Source organism: Festucalex cinctus, chromosome 16, assembly GCF_051991245.1.
Source record: "Festucalex cinctus isolate MCC-2025b chromosome 16, RoL_Fcin_1.0, whole genome shotgun sequence".
NCBI lineage: Eukaryota > Metazoa > Chordata > Actinopteri > Syngnathiformes > Syngnathidae > Festucalex > Festucalex cinctus.
This window is the reverse complement of record NC_135426.1, coordinates 9042513-9060499: the sequence shown is the minus strand read 5'-3', so window position 1 is coordinate 9060499 and position 17987 is coordinate 9042513. Positions and strand designations below refer to the sequence as shown.

The window sequence follows — 17987 nt, the reverse complement described above, 5'->3', positions numbered from 1 at the left end:
ACTTGTGTAAACACCCCGAAATGATTTGTCTTGGCTTACGGCTCGAGAATTATTCAAGTGTGAGAATGAGCATAAAAACATGATCACCTTCCCAAAAGCGGCTGGCAAAATATAAAATACACGTTCACATTTTTCCACCTTCAAGGAATCAGTCTTCAGGGATTCAAACCTTTTTTTACAAAAATTGTTTATGCACCATTAGTAACAGCACACGCTTCACATTGTTTTGGTAACGGGAAACAAAAATGCTTCTGCATGCTTTGAATGGGAAAAAGTAGCGCCATCTGCTGGACAAGCCAAGTGCAACTTCATTTTCAGAGGTTTTCATGTGTCGCCTTTGCTATTTTCCATCCATCCATCCATCCATCCATTTTCTGAACCGCTTGTTCCTCACAAGGGTCGCAGGGGGTGCTGGAGCCTATCTCAGCTAGCTATGGGCAGTAGGCGGGGTACAGCCTGAACTGGTTGCCAGTCAATCGCAGGGCACACAGAGACGAACAACCATCCACACTACAAGCACACCTAGAGACAATTCGGAGCGCCCAATTAACCTGCCATGCATGTCATTGGAATGTGGGAGGAGACCGGAGTACCCGGAGAACACCCACGCGGGCACGGAGAGAACATGCAAACTCCATCCAGGAAGGTCGGAGCCTGGACTCGAACCTGAGTCCTCAGTACTGGGAGGCAGACATGCTAACCAGTGCCTTTGCTATTTTAGGAACACAAATGAATACATGGTATATTGTACTCACTTTAGTATTGGGCCCAAGCCGTTCTACTTGTGTGCACCTAAGTCGTTCGACAAATGTGCAGAAGTGTTAAAAAAATGGCACTAGGAAGACCAAGTCATTCTAATAGGGCTACTTAATTGTTTTACTCATGTGTCTTCAGTTGCTCTAGGGTACGTTTTAAAATGGAACAATTGAATTTGGTTAGTTAAATCGAAACTGATTTTAAAATTCAAATCGAAATAGAGTCAACTAGCGCATCCGAATCATTCTTCTAATACGCAGAAATGTCATACAGTAGTGGAAAAAAATGTCACTAGTAAGTGTCAGGACATAAAAATTTTTAATCATAATTAATCACATGACTTCACTAGTTTACCTCACGATTACTCACAAATTTCATATCTGTTCTTAAAGTACAATAACATATTTTTTCTGAAGTTTTCATACTTTTGTTAACATAAAAGTGGAAAATGTTGCGCTAATAAAAATATGGCTGCATGTTTTAGTCATTAATACTGTCATTTCATAATTCATAAAACTGAGTTAAAATTAAAAAGATGTACTGTAAAAAAACAAGTGTGATACTGATTTGCATTGAGGTCATTTTTCTGCCACTAGATGGCATAATTGCATTTGTAAGACATTGGTGACAGCTCAGTTCATTTTACTTTTCATTCTAGTGGCCATCTAATCTCTAACATGAAGTAACTTGTCAACTACAAATATATGCATTATTATTACATTTATTCCTGCTAAATTTTAACATGGACGCGTCTGCTGCATTGCAACTGAAATTCCCCCAGTAGAGGCTTTCCAAGTAAAGGGGTGCTCATTAATCACACATTAAAAAATAAAAAGTAGTGGCATTAAGGGAACTTTAAATTAAGTCAAAATTAATGTACTAATTTTGACACCCCTACTAGTAAGATTGTAATTCTACTAGTGCACCCGAGATGTTATACTAGGACAGACTCACCCTTATCTTGTCAGAAGTGGAGCCTCCCTCTCCATCCAGCGTCATGTTCTGGACGATGCCCGAGATGCACAGCGGGCCGGCGAAGCCCAGCAGGTCGGCCAGGTAGCGGAAGGTGCTGCTGAGCAGGATGGGTCGTCCGAACGCCCGGTACATGGAGCGCCAGATGGACGGCGCCCGCTCCGGGTTCTCGGCCGTCTGCGGTAGAAAATGAGTCATCTGCTTACGTCTCGTATTTACAACCTGCTAGCTTCATGCTAACTTATAATGCTACAGATTGGCTAACCAATATTAGCATAGATGTTACTTATTTTTTGTTAAAGGGATACTTGACTCATTGAGCCATTTTCAGCAGTAAAAAGTTAATATTTTTATTTTTATTTTTTTTCTATAATTAATGTGGTAACGTTATTATTTTTCATGTACAATTAATACCTTTTAAAAAGTAATTTTTCTACTTGCTGTCGACTGATGATGACATCACCTGTGCTGAGGAAGTAGGTAAAGACAAATCATGGTTCAGTTTACTGACCAAACCCAAAAAACAGGTGAGCCATGATTGGTCGTTACCTATTTCCTCAGCACAGGTGATGTCGTCATCAGTCGACAGCAAGTAGAAAAAATACTTTTTTAAGGTATTAATTGTACATGAAAAATAATCAAATTCATTCTGGACAAAATATTAACTTTTCACTGCTTAAAATTGTTCAATAAGTCAAGTATCCCTTTAACCAATTAACGTGATGTTTTTTCCCCCTTTTATGCATTTACAACTATTTCTAATTAAGTACAGGGTATCTTTTCTTTCTTAACTCATTCACTCAGCCATTTTCAAAGACGCAATCTCGTTCACGCCCGGCTAGCTTACTGGATTTGGACTGATTTTGCAAGACCCACAGAATATTGTTTTCTATTGCTATAAAAACATGGAACCTAACAAAAGAACGATTAAAGTCTCTTCCTTCATCAGGAAAAAAAAAAAAGTATATTTTTATCTGTTTCCGTTTTGCAGCAATTAGCAGAAGAATATAGCTCAGTTTCATCATTATTCACAAATCTAATTAGAATTGTGAGTAATTGTGCTTTTTTGCAACATGGCCCTGGTTGATCTCTTATACTCTACTGCCACCTGCTGGCCGTTTTTGTAATAACTACCATTGCTTCAACTGTTCTTGGCATCAAAGTCTTCTGTATGCTCTAGCATAAAAAACATTAGACCGTATTAATACGTCTTTGGGACACTTAAAACATTTAAAATAAAGCATATTTATATGTTTTTTAGAGCAAATTCTCTCAAATATCCAAACTCACCCTCTGGTCCTCGTAGGCATCTTTAAGTCGCAAGTAGTTGGTCAGAGCTCGCATGGCGATGGGCAGCTTGCCGATCTTCTTCAGCTCGATTGGCCTCTTGTGGGCCCCGATAATCAGGGGATTCATCCACCAATACGTCGCCTGGCAACAGAGCAAACAAGCCCGAGCTCGACCATAGACTGAAATGGGCCATCGGAATCTTCTTACCTTTGAGAGCAAGTTCACAAAGGGCTGCAGGAAGCGGACCCCCAGATCCTGCAAGTCTTCGGGGGGCTTCACCTTCTGAGGGTTGGCAAAGAAGACGTACTTCTGCCAGGACAAGTCAACATGAAGACCCAGCGCTTCAAAATCATCCATCTTGCATTTGAGCCTATGACAAGGTTGGATGGCCGAAGACAAACTAAAGCCCATCCCAAAATGCATCAATTTACAGATTATGAAGCCTGTAAAGATTTATAATCGCCACCACACATGAATTGCCTACAAATAATGGATTATTTTGATGAAACATTCCCTTCGGCTTGCTAAACTCAAATTCAATACATTTGCAGTGATGCAAAGTGGTCACATTTGAAACCATCCTGCTTGTTTACACCTTAAAGCCCAATAATGAATCCTCCATTATTTTCATATGATGAACATATACATGATTTTGACTTGATTGGAGTTTGGTACTGACAGACACCAAATTTCAGCGTCAGGGATACGCACCCTGATCCTGATCACATTGATCTCAACGGCCATGAGCAGGCCGTAAAGCAGCACCAGCAGCGCCGTGATGCAGAATCTCAGATGATGGTGGTCCACCTCGTGCACGGCGAATTTCCACAGCTTGATGGACTTGGTGATGAAGGCCAGCACCCAGTAGATGAACAGCACTGTGGACAATCCAGCAAAAAATTGGAGTTCGCTTTGGACTCCCACCACTAGATGGCAGCAGCAAACTTCACAACTTGTTCAAAACATTAACATAGTTTACAGTTGTATGTTTTGATTTATGTAATCACAGGATAAACCCTTTAGTTAAATATCATGCAGAGCTCACCGAGGAGAAGTTTAGGGAAGTTGGAGGTCTCAATGTTGTGGTAGTAGACCACCGACGTGGTGGCCGCCACGAAGCCCATGAAGGCGGGCATGAAAAGGTGCAGGTGGTTGGTGTCCATCATCCTGCAGTGAGGCGCAAACACAACACGGTATCATTTACGGACAACATGCTTTCCGGGGTGGAAGGAGGAGGGGGGGGTCTCACTTGTTGGACACCACGCCCTCTGCAAATTCGCAGACATGAACGAAGAGCAGCGAGAAGGTGAGGATCCATCTCAGGTTGTGTCCCGGGAAGTGCAGCCACGTATTGTGATGGATTTGCACCTTGGAGCTCTGACTGCCCCATCCTGACACACACACACACACATCAATTATCACAATGGTCCTCAGGGGGGGTCTTTCATTTTTTTCTATTGATGACACACAATCAGCTGGAAGTCTCGGGAGACAGAAGCCATAAAGGCTGGTCACCTGTGATTTTCTTCTGGTGCAAATACAAAGAAGAGGTGAAATCCCCAATTTAGAAAGCACAAACAAAGAAGACTTTCACAACTACTGTACATGACAATGTAAACTAAAAATATCAGTCGTTCTTTGCAGAGAATAAAGAAAATATTCAGATTTAGACAACTTTATCCCATTATATATCTGTAAAATACTTTTGCTATTTTAGTCACAACTCATCGTGAAGCACCCCCTCTGTATTGATTAGCATAGAAGCCGAGTCGTGTCAGATTGTCCCCATGGCGGTAAGTCTTTTGAGTGAGCTAAGGGTCATGACCTCACGTTACATTGTCCTCTTGCCTGCCTACAAGTATTGAGGCAACGTTTGCATTCAAATCCCTTTCTTAAAGAGTTATTACAACACTGTGAACATCTGTGGCATTTTACACTGTGTTAGCATTAAGCTAGCAGAAAGCAAATTTGTGCTATTGCTGTAAATAGACGTACAATTTTCTTAGTATTGTTTAATTTCACACTAAATCTTATGCTATATCGACATCTTAAAATAAAATAATTGCCTAAGTCGTTTTTTTCAGATTTTTCAGGAAACAAACAAAATTGAACCATTTACATCGTGAGACGATTTTGGCAAAAAAAAAAAAAAAAAGAATTACAAAAAAATGACTAGGGCAATTATTTTAAGAGGGTGACGCTTTTATAAACAAAAAAAGCCGTAAAAAAAAAAAAAAAAAAAAAGATTTCCACGGTAAAGAGGATCGTGTTGCATTTTCTCACCGATGAAGAGGATAGGGAAGGTGATGAAGAGCAGGAAGACATGAGGCACCAGGTTGAGAGCGTCCACGAAGCAGCCGTTGTTCAGCACGGCGTCGTCCACGCTGTAGCCCGTCACGTTCTCGTCGTTGCCGCAAAACGACAAGGCCATGGCCGCGCTGTGCCGCTTTGCCTCCGTCTGACAACCACATTGCTCCATGACTCCTGGACTATTCAACATGTACTAGGCAATGTAATATGTACTTCAGCAGAACCCACAGGATCATTAGCTGTGTGCGAGACCATTCAAGCTGTACTAGACTAGTACAAAGAAGACTGATAAAAGCGTACTAGACCATTCAACATGTACTAAACTTGTACTGTACTAACAAAACCATTCAATGTGACCTGAAGCAAAAAAAACAACAACAGAAAAACAAAACAAAACATTGTTTACTAGTACATTCCACATAGTACTAGACCATTCAACACTTGACATATACTCTAGGACCAAGGAGGTAATTTAATGTGCACTAAATCATTTAAATGTACTAGACAATTCAACATGTACTAGACCAAAAGAAAGCTTCTAGAAACGACGAAGCCCCCATACAAATAGAACTGCCAGTTATCAGCGGTGGCCATACTTCTTTTGAGCTTTGTCAGCAGGGTTTGGTTTGAGAGGTTTGCTTGTTTGTAACATTTCACAATTGAACTTCCCACTATTATTACTAAAACATATTGGAATAAAATAATGTAAAAAAATAGAGCTCCTTCAGAGCACAGTGCTGACTTTGTGAAGCAGAAAGTGAGCGTTAAAGACACTTGACACCCTCCTCCATACATAACTCAAATATCTACACGCACTTCAAATGTGCCAAACATAGTACACTCATTTTAATTGGCCAGTAATTACGTCATGTTGACATGACGTCATAGTTACGCGTAAAAGCCACGAAAACGCACACGCGCAACTCTTGCGCGGAGTCTTTACTTTTTTTTTCTTGTGAGAAAAGTGGAAATTAAAAAGTCCAACGTTTACCTCAACAAGATGAGTGAAATCCCGTAATCCTCACGGCCAATTTTTCATTCCTGCTGAAATTAAAGAAAAAATAAGGTTAAGGAAAAAGGAGAAAAAGATGTTGTGGTGAGAGCTGACCAGAGAGAGAAAAGTTGATTATTTTTAGACGTGCGCCAGGATCAGCTGCTCGGCATTCTGACGACCTACGTTGGTTACATGGAATGTACACACATTATTTCCGGCTACCTTCAAAATAAAACAGCCTAAAATTGTACCAATAAAAATAAGAAAAAATCCAAAATGATCCAACGGTATAAACATACTGCCATATACTCATCAAAGATGAGAGGCTGCCAGGAACATCGTTCTGGAATACCTCTCCCACATGACATGAAAACTGGCACAATTGACATGTTCTGACACACATACTACTGAAACGCTCTCACACATGATTAAAACACTTTCACACCACACTAAAATAAGATACACATTAGAAACTCTAAGCCCAATATACTGATGTCCTCTCACACATCATTCTTGAACATGCACTTTAGTGGTGCGTGACGGCCCGGGATTTCAAGTAGTGTATGAGGAGCAGTAACACTGAATTATGTGTCCCCAAAAAAAAAAAATCACCAATCTCGCTTTGGAACTGTTACTTTAATTTGAAGGCAGTTGTTGTACAGCTTCCGCTTCAGGCAAGTTTAACACCCGCTACCTTAACGCATCGTCGCCGATCACATTTCCAAAATTGAACCAGTTTAACGAGTGGGAGTGGGTTTGTGTTGGGCTTCTAACAAATGCAAATGTAACTTGAGGTCACACACTCCTCATTAAAAAGATTGTTCTTTGATTGGTAGCTGAAAATGATTGGTCCGTCTGGGAATAATCATATTTCATATAAGCACCCCACGAATATTAATATGATTGGACAATCTAAAACAGAAAATACGACATTAATGTCATTTATTGCATTGTATTTATATGTATACAACTTTGACGGGACAGCATCATCGACGTGCTTCAAATCTGGACGCAGTCCAAACTCTATCCCGAAATATATCGATTTAAAAATGCTTACGTTTGTAAATAATTATACAGGCAATACACATAAACTATACACAAATAATTAATCAATTGAATTAAAGGTTGTATTCGGCATGTTCAAACAGAACGTTAATCGAGAGTAAAGCTGCAACGTGTTCACATTTTAAATGATCCCGCTTGTTAACATCCCTCACTTCCATCCGCCTAACACAAGGGAGCGCATCCGAAATTCAACACACATTTTGCACATCATCGTTATTTTAAATGTCTTATTTTAATGCCGATGGCATATATACCTTTTAATGACTAATATATATTATTTGAGCGTCTATTTAAAAAATGCATTATCCCGTAGTGACAGTACTATCTTATATTGATCGTTTGGTCGAAGGAGTTTGGCATTGGGCTTTGTGCACTCGCTTGATTCGCATCACAAGGTGAATTTTCCGACTGCCGTCATGTCAATCCCAAACGGGACACTTACCTGGCGTCTGGCGCAGGTTTTGGGGGCTGAAACTTGATGCAGCGCTGCTAATGGGGCGCTCCGATGTCTTTAAGGTGATGAAAGTGTTTGCACCGGAAATAGCCGTAAATTGCGTTCAGGGTCACTCCAAATAATATATGACTGTGAAAATGGGTGAGGAACAAAAAACATCACTAACGACTGGTGATTGAGTACCTATAATATATGCTATCATTTATTGATTCTAGGATTTTTATTTTTTTTGTGTGCGTATTTTTACACAACAGATGTCAAAATATTGCACATTATGGCACAATGAGTGCTATGCAGACCACTGCAGGATGAGGACGCTATAAAACAAAAGAATAACTATCAAGAGAAGTGATCCTATTGCATAATCCACTGTACTAGTACATTTTACTGTATTTTTATTATATACAGTACTGTATGTAGTATTCTTGTGTAGTACTGTAGTATATTATATCCATATGTATATATTATATATGACTCATGATTAATTTGTAAGGTTGAATGTGTGAGCATCATAAGCCCATTTCCATTTTCATGTTGTCGCCATGGAAACATGATTTCGAGGGGAATAAAGCCACCGGAAAACATCAGCTCGGGATTAAGAATACTGTAAACTGCACTCCCAGGAAGTGTGTGCACACACAAACACACATTCACGCACACAATTTAATCATCTCCCTCGGGTGTCACAAATACTCCCACTCACCCTCACCCACTGCTCTTCTATTTGCATGCACACACGCACGCGTACGCACGCACGCACACAAACGGATAGTGCATAAATACTTAATTCTCATTTAAGTATAAGATTAGAACCATGGCATATTTTTTTTTATTCTATGAAAGAACTGCCATGACGGTGTGTACGTGCGTGCGTACATGTTTGCTTGACGTCGGCAGTGTGAGAAAGTTGAAGCGTGACCGACCAATCGCCCTCTCACAGGAAGTGGAGGCCATCCCCAGCAACACGCACACACAAACACACACGCACACGTTTTCGGTCCATGTTGCAGTGACCTCAAGCATGACCTTTTCCCACTCCTGCTTTCAACAAACTGAAATGATGGAGCTGGAGATGTGCAGTTCGTCATCAAGCCACTAGAGGGCGACAAAGCACTCATGTTGGGACAACGACAATCTCGTCTTCTACTCACCTCAAGGGGACGCTATTGACTAACATTTGATGTTGGTCTTTCTTCACTACAGTATTTTATGTATGATCTTTTGTACATATTCACTATTCAGCCCTTTATATTTATCTTTTTCTTTTATATTATTGTTTGAACCAAATGTTATTTTGTCAGGATCTGTCAGAATGAAAAATATGCACCAATTATTTTGTAAGTGTTGTAGTTATCATAATCATAATCTATTGGAAAAGTGTGTAAAAACACGGGGACTTTGTCTTTGGTAGTTGGAACCACACTTGTCTTAAAGTAAAAACAGCTATGATAACAAAAGACGTGACACGTAAAGTGTTTGCAATTAATTCAAGAGCACCAATTGTGCTGTTGTGCCAACTAATGATTGACAGCTGTGAAAATGAGGCAGGGCGTCATCAAGCAACGATGAAGTGGCCAGTAGTGCGGTAATTTCAATACAGCTGTACAACTTTGAATGTGCAATGATGCACAAAGTCCTTGAGCACTTTGGAGTCTAGCGCTGTGGAGTATTGATCAGTTATAGTTAAGTTATACATAAATGGATGGATAGATTGAGGATGAATTGATCGATGAGTGCTGTCAGTGCAATACTAACGTTACGTATAATGGGATTTTGATGCATTACAACAGCTCATTAAAATGTAGCGTATTAAACATGTTTATCAGCATAATCATTGTTAACCTGAGAGGAAAAAAAGTGCTAACGCAGTCACAATGTAACCTGAGAAGGCATAAATGTGAATAACAATGCAAGAGTGCAAGCATACCAAGCAATGATATACTCCCCTATAACATTAGTAGCATTTAGCATTAGTGTAATGTGTGTACAGTACATATATTAATTTCATTGGGCTTTATTGTCACACTGGGAAGCACAATAATCTCATTTAAATGCAGCTTCGTTCTTCCTATTATGACCATTATTTACATTTCATTGACTCCATTTCCATGATGGATTATCCACTGCGTTTTCACGGCACACTCAAAAATGAGCTCTGTGCGTGTGTGTCGCCACTCCATCTCATTTACATGCTCGTGAATCATTCATGAGTGACACCTTGCTCACACATGCACACAAACACACAAACACCTGTGCTGTGGGCAGTGTTCTAATGAGGTGTTATAAGTCTTTTCAGACAAAAAGCACTCAGCACCGAGTAATGGAGTTCCCCTCTGGGCTAGCAGCTTTCACTGCTTCTCATTTACACAACAAATGCACTTTGAACAGGTTAGGGTTAGGCTGGGGTAGGTTAGGTTTAGGTCAGTCTCTTGACACAGAATCAACTGTTGACCCTTTCAACTTTGATCAGTCATGCATGGAGAAAAAAAAAAAAAAATCCATTCCCTAACCCTAAACGCAGGCATGCGTTTGCTATCTCAACCGAGGCTTCTTTCTAGTTTCTTCCCGCTTTGCCAGTTAACATACAGGAGTTGGGGAAACAAGAGTTTTCCTCACACTATTTCCCCAACAACAAAGCTTCCATTGTGTGTACCAACTCCCCCAAGAAAGCCCCCAATTAGCAGCAGGGGCCGCAGCACACTTAACTGGCTTTGACAGCATCATTCAGGCCACAACTGCACCTAAAACGCTCACATCACACAAGGAAAAAAAGTATCATGAATACCTTTATCATTTGGAATTTATTTCAAGTTTTCAAGTGTTTGAAATGTTCTTTGAATGCCCTTTTGTGACAATCTGAAACCGTGTGGAAGATTTCTGTCAAGTGGGAGAGTAAACGTTTAGTTTCCTGGTTTGATTTCATTTTCAAAATAAAATAGCAGCAGCTCCAACAGAAGGAATAGCGTATAATGTGCGTACAGTGTACATTAATGCCTTCACATTCACAGGAAAATCATACAACATAACAATGGAAAAAAATAGCACAATAAAAAACAAAAAAATAATGATACATTTATGCACCCACAATTAATTTAATTTATGACCCCAGCATGAATAAAAATAAGTGAAAAGTATCCAATTCTTTAAATGCAGGTCTTCATTTGTGGCGAGATCATAAAACATGTTAATAAATGTAACAATAAAATTATAGTAAATATAAAAAAAGAATACAACTAAAATAATAATAATAATAATAATAATAATAATAATAATATTAATAATAATAATAATAATAATAATAATTATTATTATTATAATAATAAATATATGCCCTTACTGTCATGACTAGATGACAAAATATATTAAAACTAAAATCGAGTTTTAAAAAAGTACAAGAATTGCAAAATGAATAAAGCTGAAAATAATGGGAACAAATCACATACAACTAAACCAACAATCTCAAATGTAATAATAATAATAATATTAATAATAACAATAATAATAATAATAACAACAATAATAATAATAATAATAATGATATTATTATTAATAATAATAATAATTATTATTATTATAAATTTACATTGTATGCTGACTCTGTTATTATGAGTAGTAGTCCTTCATTTATTGATCCTAAGCCACTAAAAAGCATTATTTACACATTAAAGTGTAAAATGGAAAACAAATTAGCTCCTTCTTTATTTTGAAATAACTTCCGGGGCTCGCTACTCTTGAATGTACCTTGACAGACGCGCGGGGGCGCTCTCCACAGGAAGCTTTTTCTTCATCATCATCATCGTCATCGTCAACATCCACATTCCACATCCTCGCTCCGTCCACTTGGCTTCACGAACAGCGGGAGCTTCTGACCGAGCAGGCTGCCGACGAGCGCTCATCGCCAGGCTACTTACCGGATACACCCCGACCGGCCGCGGAGGTGTGGAAAAGGTTGAGTGGAGCTCCTCGTGACTCGTTTTTCTTCCCTTTACTTTCCGTTTTTTCTGGGAATGTTGTTGAAGTTGTGTCAGCACACCAGGATGTAAACACTTCCCCAGTTTTTCCTCGCCGTGAGATCTTTTGGAAGTACCGGACGAGGGTGCAAAGGTAAGTCAACACTTTTACAAGCCGGTTTGTCATGTTTTTTTGTCTTCATTGTTGCTGTGCCGCCGGGAAATGGTCGGTTCCTTCTCAATAATTCAGTTTAGGAGTATTGTGGCATTATTTGCCGAGCGTCACACCGGACTCCAATTAAAGAACATCCAATTCTGCGTCCCCTTTGAGGCAAACACGCGACGATTGACTCCCCGTACAAAAGTTTCAGCATTCCACCGACTGGAGAGAAATTTCGGATTATCGGCATGTATTTGACCCTTGAACTGCATTATTTGAGCCGGCACGGTGATTTTTTTGAAACACTTTTGAAGAGAATTGCTGCTGCTTTTTACCTGAAGGAGTGGCCGGATTGTCGCTGCGCATTATTTGGATTTGATGCTGTTTACCTCGGATCTTTTATGCTAACAACTTTTCCACGAATGCCGATACGTTTACTTTGGGCGTGCTGATAATCTGCAGCACGGCAACCTGGATGTGGAGGCGTCTTGCCTGCTGTTTAACTCGGCGACCTACATGTGAGGTTTTTTTTTTTCAACCGAGTCTGGCACAAGGGGACGAGTGGAATGTGTCTGGGACCAATCAGTACGCAGAACATCTGGAGCCTCTCAGCACAGCTCCGTGGGTTGATCCTGTTGAGCAAGTCCGCAAACAGCCTCGCGAAAGCCAACACCTCTCTTGCTTGCACCTCTCGACATCGCTATAATGCCAATAAAATCCTTAAAAGAACAGCAAGTTGTCGCGTACTTTACAAACAAACTTTGGAGTTTAGGCCTGAACTGTCCTTTTTAGTTCCAAAGGTCAGTGAAACACATTTGAATCCATCATGTGGCCATGTATAAAGTCCATAAAAACAATACTGGCATAAATGGGATAAAACAACGTATTTGTAAAAAATAAAAGTCACAATGTGAAATACAGTACTGTATTACTTGAGGAACATTCTTAAGTTTGCTAGCATTTGCTGTTAAAAAAAGAAGTTATTTTTGGATATTAAATGTACTTCTGTATTGGAAGTAAAAGTGTTAAAGTTGTTTCCCAGTAATTAGAAACAAAAATGGAAACTGTAATGGAGTCAAACAGAAAGCTAACAGAAATTTTAACAAAAGTACAGATGCATAAACATTCAAGTATAGTAACAAAGTTTATATATGGACTCTTACATCCCAAGACTAATTCTGATGTGACTTCATAAACACAGAACAAAAAATTTATATATGGCTTTTTTTTGTGTATTGCTAATTGTATGTTTTTATTTGGCCACAGATGGCGCATCCACTTCTTAAATTAAAATGTTATTGTGGTCTGTGGTCAACAGAGGGCATCTCCACTTCTTAAAATCCATATCGTGCCATTCATTTCATTTTTGCCATTGAAGTACAGTAAATCATTTGAATTTAAAGATGCAGTGCACACGAAGCGACATGTACGAAAGCTGAAACGGTATAATTATGAAAAATAATAATAATAATAATAATAAAAACAATCGTAGACTCCCTGCGATCGACACTCCCACATAGACCAAGTGACTGCAATGGAAAAACTGCAACTGTTGGTGTTATTTAGAAATGTTCTGTTCTGAATTGTACTTTTATTGACACAGTATAGGCACAAAGAAAATGAATTTTGGTGACAGAGACTTTTATATCGCTTTTTTTTTTTTTTTTTTTTTTTTTTGGTCACATGTGCAGTACATATGAAAAAAAAACTCATAAATGATGACCATGATGAAACCCGTTTTGCTCAAAACGTATGCTTCAAATCCAGTAAATACGTCTTCTTGGGTTTCAATTGAACTGTGTCATGTAGGGAGTTGCTCCACTCGTGTGGAGGAAATATTTTTTTTGAGGTGACTCATGCAATGACAATTCAGCATCCAGCAGTTGTTTTTCTTTTTTTTTTTTCTTTTTTCTTTTTTCTTAACTCGTATGTCAACATCAGGAAAATGATGCAAGATTCCCAAATGTTTTTTGTTTGGCTTGCAATGACTGATGGAAAGAATTCGCTCGCGTTCCCGTGTGTGGAATGTGGGCGACTGTCAGCGGCGGTTGCCGTGGCAAACCCGTCCTGGTGGAATGTTGTGATTGACGAACCGTCAGTCACGTCCTCGCGTTGCGTTCAGGGTCGTCACATTGGTGCGGAACTGCGAAACGTAGCTTGGGTCATTAGATTATGGCGTATAGATACACACTCCGTAAAGACAGAAAATATAACGAAGAGTAGCCACATAACATATAGACACTTTCATTTTCACTTAGAAGTTTCCTCACTTTTGTTGCCAGTGGTTTAGCTAGTAATATTGATTGTGTGACATCAAAGTGCCATTTCTTCACTGCTGTCCCATGAAAAGAATATAGTTATTATTATTATTTTATTTATTTATTTATTTTTAAAAACAGTCACGTTACCGCTTGATTTTTTTTTTTTTTTTTTCTGGAATATAGTCCTATCTTGGATGACTGGTTAGCACGTCCGCCTCCCAGTTCTGAGGTCTCTGGTTCGAGTCCAGGCTCCGGCCTTCTTGGGTGGAGTTTGTACGTTTATTTCCGATCCGTGCACATGGTGCAGCTTCTCCTGTTCTTGTTTCAGCTTGATGTTGTTTTTCTAAGTCTCCCACAGCAACAGTGGGAAGAATGTACAACTCCACTGAAGAAAAAGTACATTTTATGAAAGACATGTACTTGAAAGGGGCGGCACGGTGAATGAGTGTTTAGCACATCCGCCTCACAGTTCTGAGGACTCGGGTTCGAGTCCAGGCTCAAGCCCTCCTGGGTGGAGTTTGCATGTTCTCCCCGTGCCCGCGTGGGACTTCTCCGGGTACTCCGGTCTCCTCCCACATTCCAAAGACATGCATGGCAGGTTAATTGGGCGCTCCGAATTGTCCCTCGGCGTGCTTGTGAGTGTGGATGGTTGTTCGTCTCTGTGTGCCCTGTGATTGGCTGGCAACCAGTCCAGGGTGTCCCCCGCCTACTGCCCAGAGCCAGCTGAGATAGGCTCCAGCAGCCCCCGCGACCCTTGTGAGGAATAAGCGGTCAAGAAGATGGATGGATGGATGGAAGGATATAGAGTGTTTTTACTTTTTACTGCCTATTACGAAAATAAAAGTTCTATTATTGTGACTCAAAATGGACTAAATAAAGACGAGATGAGGTTGACGAATTAAATGAACAAATTTTATTGAAACTGAACTAAAACTGAGACAAAAATTAGAAATGGAGGATAAAATTAACACTACTTTCCTCCAAAAAAAACAAAAATTTAACAGAAAAAGGCTCCATTTACGTTAATGTGGGTGTCCTCGTCAAAATTTCTCCCAAAGTGTTGTGGAAGCTGCGTCGTATTATTGGATGCCGGCACTCGCTTTCAGCTGGCGCGACGTGAGCTTTAACAGCGGCTCGCTGGGATCAAACGGGACTTGAGAGAACACTCGAAAGTTTTGTCTGCTGGCGTCAAGTCACGCGGTCGCCACGGAACACAGGAAGCGAGCCGGCCACAAGGTCGATAAGGTCGCAGGGCGCTCACGCAAGCAGCTTTGCTCTGCCTTTTGACTTGTGACTAGAAGCTCCAAAATTGCCACTCGCCCTCATTCAAGTTTTCTCCTTGATGTATAGAAGACTTGCTGTGTACTAGTTAACACTGGTATGCTGCTAGTACTACTAATGAATAGAAATGTATATTGTCAACACTATTTCTAGTAGTAGAAAAAGGGAAGTGAGCATTGACTGACTTTAGTGCGTATGTGTTTGCACATTAGTGGGGGTGTGTCGCCACTATTTGGTTTTCCTGCAAACGTTCGAAGGTCGTGTTTGCCTGTTAGAACAGTAGCAGTTGGGTTGTGACCTTCAACCCCGTGATAGTGCGCGTGTCTGTCTGCAACGCAACTTGGACCGTCGTGTTTGTTGTCCTCTCCTCACATCCGTGACATGTTTGTTGTAGGCTAAAACACACACAGTCACAGGAGTCAGAGGTAACTCGGGGTGCAGTTGGTGATGATGTCATCATTAGGGCTTAATGCTGCATTTGAGGATGGTCGGAAGTTGGATATATCCGGGTTGGTTTTTCCCAGTTCCGGAAAGCGTTCGAGGCGAAAGTAAACAACGAAAAATGGCGCATAGCGGTAAATTGTTTTTTATTTTGGTTCTTAAGACTCATTTTTTACCTCCAGCAAACTTACCGTCTCGTAATTTTGCTTAATTTATTGTTTTGATCTTATTGAATGAGCATTCCATACAGTTCAGTTCAGTTCAGTCAGGCCGGTAACTAGCGGCATAATGTCATGTATGTTGCGTTACGTGAAGTTATGTTGAATATTTATGAATGAAGAAAGCTATCTCTTTTTATATCAAGTAAATTGTGTTTTACCATTCACGTCTGTGTTTCCGAGAGTGACGTCACTTGTAATCCGTTGGTGGTCCCTTTTTTTTTTTTCTTTTTTTTTTCGCGACTTCACAAGTGGAATTTCCGAGTTCAAGGGGGCGTTCCCGTACACACTTCCTGGTTTTGAACTCGGAAAAGTCTGACTTCCGAGCATCCTCGAATGCAGCATAAGTATCGATTTGAATTTCCTCAATCGATTTGATTTTGATTCACAGGACCTCAGATTTGATTTAGATTTTTTTTCTGATTTAATTCGATATGATATTGATTAATCATGGAACATTAATTCTTCTTAAGGGCGGCACGGTGGGTGACTGGTTAGCACGTCCGCCTCCCAGTTCTGAGGACTCAGGTTCGAGCCCAGGCTTCGACCTTCCTGGGTGGAGTTTGCATGTTCTCCCCGTGCCCGCGTGGGTCTTCTCCAGGTACTCCGGTCTCCTCCCACATTCCAAAGACATGCATGGCAGGTTAATTGGGCGCTCCGAATTGTCCCTAGGTGTGCTTGTGAGTGTGGATGGTTGTTCGTCTCTGTGTGCCCTGCGATTGACTGGCAACCAGTTCAGGGTGTCCCCCGCCTACTGCTCAAAGCCAGCTGAGATGGGCTCAAGCACCCCACGTGACCCTTGTGAGGAATAAGCGGTCAAGAAAATGGATGGATGGATAATTATTCTTAAATATCCAGGACATCACTCGACGAACATTAAATTCCAAATACAATTTTGTGGAGGCAGTAACTGGTTCATTTTTTATTTTTTTTTAAATCAATGAAAGTAACATGTTGTAATCAAGTGCCACACAAACATAGACATCAGCAAGGATGAGATGTAAATATTTTCATAATTTAATAATAACTCCATCCATTTTCTTAACCGCTTCTTCCTCACAAGTGTCGTGTGGGGTGCTGGAGCCTATCCCAGCTTGCTTCGTGCATTAGGCAGGGTACACCCTGAACTGGTTGCCAGCCAATCACAGGGCATAATTCAATAATTATATATATACATTTAAAATATTCTGAATTGTCTTAACGTGCAATAATGCAGATCTTTTATAAATGTAAGAAAATATTTTTTAATTCATGGGAACAATAAATTTCAAGAAAAGAGTCAGATACCCCCCCAAAATTTGGCCTATAAAATTCAATTTTCTTATGAATTTATGGGGGAAAAAAAAGTTATTAAACTCATTCACTGCCAGCCATTTTAGAAAATTTTTAAATGTTCAATACACATGCGATGTTATATTCAATAATTATATATAAACTGAACTGAATCTACCAAATGACAGAATAGACTCCCTACTTTTTGCCTTGTCCCGTTCTTTTATAATTGATAGTAGAAAAATGTAGGTAACACAAAATACAGCCATTACAACCATGGACTCTGAAGCTGTGTTTATTTCGTATAAAATGGGGCAATGATGTCATGTATTGGCGGTTGGGCATCAGTAAAGTTGTTTCCACGTTTGACATTTACTGTGGAGCATATGCACCCCCATCTATCCCCGTTCAAAAAAATGCTAATTGACAAGTATAGTTGTCAAAGGCAGTGAATGAGTTAAAATAATCGATTTGTGGTTTTATGAATCGATATCAATCTCAGAAAGGAAGATTTCAGGAAAGGAAACTGCTGTGGCTACGGCACAACTTCCCCCTCCACATCT

General features: G+C 40.0%; 2 protein-coding genes across 9 annotated transcripts in view; one reads left to right on the top strand and one right to left on the bottom strand.

Annotated features, from left to right (window-relative positions):
* abcc9 (ATP-binding cassette, sub-family C (CFTR/MRP), member 9) overlaps positions 1 to 7940 on the bottom strand; it is a 35813-nt gene extending 27873 nt beyond the window's left edge. For 3 of the 6 annotated variants that reach the window (XR_013278912.1, XR_013278913.1, XM_077499206.1), the window contains exons 1-7: positions 5302 to 7940; positions 4268 to 4409; positions 4064 to 4188; positions 3730 to 3896; positions 3226 to 3327; positions 3019 to 3159; positions 1711 to 1905 (exon numbers count right to left, since the gene is read on the bottom strand). Coding sequence is in view for 3 of the 6 variants with exons in the window: in XM_077499206.1 (XP_077355332.1) it covers positions 1711 to 1905; positions 3019 to 3159; positions 3226 to 3327; positions 3730 to 3896; positions 4064 to 4188; positions 4268 to 4409; positions 5302 to 5518 (1089 nt within the window). In the remaining 3 variants the exon portion in view is untranslated. The remainder of the gene's footprint in view (positions 1 to 1710; positions 1906 to 3018; positions 3160 to 3225; positions 3328 to 3729; positions 3897 to 4063; positions 4189 to 4267; positions 4410 to 5301) is intronic. The other 3 variants (XR_013278914.1, XM_077499207.1, XM_077499208.1) reach the window with 1 other exon arrangement.
* Positions 7941 to 11629: 3689 nt separating this feature from the next.
* Positions 11630 to 17987, top strand: part of plxnb2a.1 (plexin b2a, tandem duplicate 1) — a 44630-nt gene continuing 38272 nt past the window's right edge. Inside the window, exons 1-2 of one of the 3 annotated variants that reach the window (XM_077499456.1) lie at positions 11630 to 11945; positions 16626 to 16753. The gene's annotated coding sequence lies outside the window, so the exon portion shown is untranslated. The remainder of the gene's footprint in view (positions 11946 to 16625; positions 16754 to 17987) is intronic. The other 2 variants (XM_077499455.1, XM_077499457.1) reach the window with 2 other exon arrangements.